Source organism: Dipodomys ordii, unplaced genomic scaffold (genome assembly GCF_000151885.1).
Source record: "Dipodomys ordii isolate 6190 unplaced genomic scaffold, Dord_2.0 Scaffold96, whole genome shotgun sequence".
Lineage (NCBI taxonomy): Eukaryota > Metazoa > Chordata > Mammalia > Rodentia > Heteromyidae > Dipodomys > Dipodomys ordii.
Genome location: NW_012267312.1, coordinates 7,565,415 through 7,570,885, shown reverse-complemented (window position 1 = coordinate 7,570,885; position 5,471 = coordinate 7,565,415). Strand labels below are relative to the sequence as shown.

General features: G+C 40.9%; 1 protein-coding gene across 1 annotated transcript in view; it reads right to left on the bottom strand.

The window, feature by feature from the left end:
- Positions 1 to 3,467: 3,467 nt before the first annotated feature.
- Positions 3,468 to 5,471, bottom strand: part of Atp6ap2 (ATPase, H+ transporting, lysosomal accessory protein 2) — a 28,832-nt gene continuing 26,828 nt past the window's right edge. The window contains exon 9 of the mRNA XM_013026760.1: positions 3,468 to 3,973. Coding sequence (XP_012882214.1) covers positions 3,782 to 3,973 — 192 coding nt within the window. The 3' untranslated portion in view covers positions 3,468 to 3,781. The remainder of the gene's footprint in view (positions 3,974 to 5,471) is intronic.

The following is a 5,471-nucleotide window of genomic DNA, read 5'->3' as shown; positions in this document are numbered from 1 at the left end:
AAAAAAAAAAAAAGGAAGGAAGGAAGGAAAAGGAGAGAGGGAGATTTGGGAAGGTGAGGAAGGAGAAAACAAGGAGAGAAGGAACGATAAGAAAGGAAGGAAAGCCAATCCTCTTCAAAAAAAGGTTACATCTCAGATTGGAGGAAATGAAGGAGATGTAACTACTGTGTATGTTGTGTATGTTGTCCTGGAGTGGATTCTAGTCCGGTAGGACTTCAGCAGGACAAGTGACAAAATACAGTCTCTACAACACGCGTGATCTCAAATTATGTTCTAAAGCTGGGAGATGCCACCAACTCGATGCAGATCCTGGGATTTTTCTCTTCCAATGTCAGCAGAACAGTTGGCCATGAATCCACCTTTCCTGCCTCTCACACATATCTATCTCCACACTGTGATTTATGTTCCTGAACAAATGAGACTTAATTTAAGAGCAAATCATCAGCAACAGGTATAATAATCTTGGCAGAACATTTATTTTAATTAATTGCTTTCTGCCTAACATAGATAGAAGGATGTTGGTGCCATTTACCCTTATAAGGATTAGTGCTGTCATGTAATTAATTTTTTTTCTTCCCCTAGAACTTAAAAGTCTCATCAGTTTTAAATTACAAAGGCACTGGTTGACTTCCTATTTAATCATAACAATCTAACTTCTGTGGCAATGTTTACATAAGATTCTTGGGAAAGAGAAATGGTGTCCAACTACTCTGTCGTTATGGATACCTGCTCCCTTACATAGATCCAGCTGGGCTTATGGGGATAAAAGCAGGAACTGGTCTGGGCTAGGCTATATCCTCCCTCCATAGACCTGGCAGGGACGGGATCAGCTTCATTATTATTGTGTGTATGTGTGCATACATATGTTCTTGTACCTGGGCTTGAACTCAGGGCCTGAGTGCTATCCTTGAGCTTCTTTGTGCTCAAGGCTACCACTCTACCACTTGAGCCACAGCACTACTTCCAGCTTTTTTGGTGGTTAATTGGAACTAAGAGACTCACAGACTTTTCCTGCTAAGGCTGGCTTTGAACCACAATCCTCGGATCTCAACCTCCTGAGTATCTAGGATTATAGTTATGAGCCAATGGTGCCTAGCCCATTATGATGATGATGTGTGTCTTCATGCTAATACTAGGCTTGAACTCAGGGCCTGGGGGCTGTCCCTGAGCTTTTTCACTCAAGACTAATGCTCTAACACTTGAGCCACAGCTCACCTTTCAGCTTTCTGGTGGTTAACTGGAGGTAAGTGTCTCACAGACTTTCTTGCCCGGGCTGGCTTCAAATTACAATCCTCAGATCTCAGCCTCCTGAGTAGCTAGGATTTGCAAGTGTGAGCCACTGACATTGGGCTAGCTTTATTATTTTTTGGCAGTCCTAGGGTTTGAACTCAGGGCCTAGGCACTGTCCCTGAGCTTCTTTTTGCTCAATGCTAGCACTCTATCACGAGAGCTAGTGCCACATCCAGCCTTTTCTGTTTATATTGTACTGAGGAATCAAACCAAGGGCTTCATTCATCCTAGGTAAGCACTCTACCACTATAGCTTTATTATTTATACTTCAATGGAGACAATAAGGAAACAATTTTTCTCCATCATGTGGAGAAATAATTGTCTAAAATATCTGTCAAAAAGTGGTAGAAAACACAATACACTCAATTTTTTCCCAAATTAACAAGTTCAGTATTATTTGTAAGTGGTCTGACGATGTTTCTAAAGAAGAGGCAGAAATAGCTAAAAATGAAACTTAAGGAACTTTCCAGGGGAAGGGCTAAACAGCCATAACTAAAATGTTTTCACTATATAAACATAAAAATTAAAATTTATACTATATGTCACTAGAAATAAAACTGTATGCTGAGTTCGGGTGGCTCACGCCTGTAATCCTAGCTCCTCAGGAGGCTGAGATCTGAGGATTGCAGTTCAAAGCCAGCCCGGGCAGGAAAGTCCACGAAACTCGTCCCCAATTAACCACCAGGAAACCAGAAGTGGTGCTGTGGCTCAAAGTAGTAGAGTGAAAAAGCTCAGGGAGAGAATCCAGCCCCTGAGTTCAAGCCCTACAACCAATAGAAAGAAAAAAAAACTGTAATTGTGAGCTTTTACCTTTGATAGTCCATCATATTCCATTATTAGTTATTTGTCTTTTCAAATAGGACAGGGAAATTGAAGTCTTTCCTATATCATCAAATACAACTTGAACTCAGGACCTGGGGGTTGTTCCTGAGCTTTTTTGCAAAAGGCTAGTACTCTACTACCCCAGCCATTGCTCTACTTCCAGCTTTTTTTGGTGGTTACTTGGGGATAAGAATCTCACAGATTTCCCTGACTGGACTGGCTTTGAACCACAACCTTCGGATTTCAGCCTCCTGAGTAGCTAGGATTACAGGCATGAGCCACTAGTGCTGGGCTGTCAAATATATCACCATGTGTTTTCTGTAAGTTCAGTTACCTTCCTTATACCAATACTGACTGCTAGGAGGCAGTTAGGATACACACATGTACAAACTACCATGAAACCCTTGACAGAAAAACAAGGCCTGACTGATGAAATCACAGCCTACTAATTACATGTCAAAATACACATTTAGTATTCAATTAACACAAAGTGGCGCTGTAGCTCAAGTGGTAGAGCACTAGCCTTGAGCTGAGGGACAGCGCCCAGGCCCAGAGTTCAAGCCCCACAACCGACCAAAAAAAAAAACAAACACAAAAACCACAAATTTGGAATCATTAGCTTTATTTGTCACTCTTTATACACATTGGTCCACTTTCACATGAAAAGTACAAATCATCCATTTTCACTTAATATTTCATAGAATGTAGTTGTACCACAAACCATAGAAACTTCACACAGGGAAAGTTACTGAAATCACAATATTTTATATTCATGCTTCAAGATATTCCTTAAAAAGCTGGCTTCATATAGGCTCATTACAACCATCCATACTCCACAAAGCTGGTCTTTCCTTCAATCATCATAGTACATATCTTTACTTTTCTTTTTGTGACAGACTAGGGCTTGAATTCAGAGTCTTGCACTGTTACTTAGCTTTTGAGCTCAAAGCTAGTGCTCTACCACTTGAGCTAGAGCTCCACTTTCATGTTTTTTGCTGGTTCATTAGAGATAAGAATCTCACCCAGCCCAGCACAGTATTTTTAATACCTTTATTAAACTATACAGATCACTAAACTTGCAGAAATGGTTGAAAAAAACCCAGCCATCTTGTCAATCAGTTCTAAAATCCAGTGATTGTAGGAACACATCCAGTAATTTTAGGCCTGCTCTAAATTTAAAAGCTTTTCTCTTGTCTCAGAGATATTTACATCAAATTAAGACATTTACAAATAGCTCATAAAACACGACAGTGAAAGATAATTTTCATTAGCCTATGTGAGAAAATGAAGCATTCCTAAGGTCTCTAATAAACTCAGTGCATTTTCCAACATAAATAACAAGCTATTGTAAGTGGTTTATGTTTCTTTCAGTGCATTCTCCACATTTATTAAACGGAATGTCATTACATTATTATATGGCTATATCATAAAATTTGAGCATAATATAGAGTCTATATCACAGAATTCAGCTCACAGCAATACCATAATTCAGTCTAAAAAAAAGCCCCAACAGACACACAAAAAATAGAGAACAAAAATTCGCTGTTGTTTTTCATTTTGATAAATTTAAGATACATTATCTATACTTTAGACCACACTACAAGACGTATTAGAAGAAAATGACCCATTTCCAAACTCCTTGTGTATGTATGTATGATGTAAGGAAAGTTCAGTCCATTCGAATTTTCTGATTTGTCATCCGATAAATGATGCTGTCATACCCAGGGTCCATGTTCCAAATGTTGTAGGAGGTTATAAGGACCGCCAGGGCCAAGACAATCATCAACCAAAGCACCAGGTTGAAAATCACCGAATACTCAAAATTGTACTTGTATGCCAGGTTATAGGGGACGACTTCCTTCTATAAGAACGAAAAGAAGGAGAAAGAAAATCAAGGAAGAATTTTCAGATAAAACATTATTCTAGTGTTAGTGGCTATGACTCATTCTCTAATTAACACAATCATAAATGACATAAGAACACCTTATGGGAGGAGAAAGCAGGAAGGGAGCTTCTTGCTGATGACACTAGCAGCACTGGTGGAGTGTAGAACCAGTCCAACTGCTTGAGAATACTGGTGATACCTAATGCAGGTGAAGGCATGCCAAGCTTGTGAGCTAGTAAGGCTGTCCCTTAGAACAAACACTTTTTTTTTTTTTGGTCAGTTATGGGACTTGAACCCAGGGACTGGGCACTGTCCCTGAGCTCTTTGGCTCAAGGCTAGTGCTCTACCACTTTGAGCCACTTCTGGTTTTATGGTGATTAATTAGAGATAAGAATCTCACAGACTTTCCTGCCCAGGCTGGCTTTGAACTGCAATCCTCAAATCTCAGCCTCCTGACCACTTAGGATTACAGGCGTAATGCCAGGCCTACTCATTCTTTGACTGCAGCTGAGCGCCCATGGCTCACGCCTGTAATCCTAGCTACTCAGTAGGCTGAGAGCTGAGGATCACGGTTCAAAGCCAGCCCAGGCAGCAACATCCATGAGACTCTTATCTCCAATAAACCACTAGAAAACTGGAAGTGGCGCTGTGGCTCAAGCGATAGAGCGCTTGCCTTAAGCTGAAGAGTGCAGGGACAGCACCCAGGCCCAGAGTTCAAGCCCCACAACAGACCAAAAAAAACCCCAAAAACAAAAACAAATATTATCTTAAAACAACATGGTGTTGCCAGGTGCCAGTGGCTCATACCTCCTAGCTACTCAGAAGGCTAAGATCTAAAGATCATGGTTTGAAGCCAGCCCTGAAAGGAAAGTCTGTGAAACTCTTATCTCCAATTAACCACCAAAAAGCCAGAAGTGGAGCAATGGCTCAAAGTGGTAGAAGCTAACCTTAAAAGAAACTCAGGGACAGCATCCAGGCCCAGAGTTCCAGCCCCAGGATCAGTGGCACATGCACACACACACGCACACACACATGCGCGCATGTGCACGCACGCACGCACACACACACATACAGGAAAAAAGAAAAAAATTAAAAACTATATGGTGTCAATACAGTTTATATTCTTTAGATAATTCTGTTCAATGTTATAGACCCAAATACATATTATGATCTACTTAAAATTCTCTTCGAGTGGAAAACAGGTGACTTTTCAATCACCTCCTTGCTGTTGAAGCGCCATCCTCCAGGCCTTAGAGGTGAAGCTCCATTCCAGGCCTGTACAAAGGCACTGCCTGAGAAAGTCAATCATTCCTTCCGGCCGGAGAAGCAGGGCAGTGATGACAACCACTCAGCAAAGTTCAGGCATTAGTGAGCAAGACAATCATGTTTAACTTAAAAACAAGCCAGGTGCTGGTGGCTCATGCCTAAAATCCTAACTACTCAGGAGGCTGAGATCTGAGAATCAAAGTTCAAA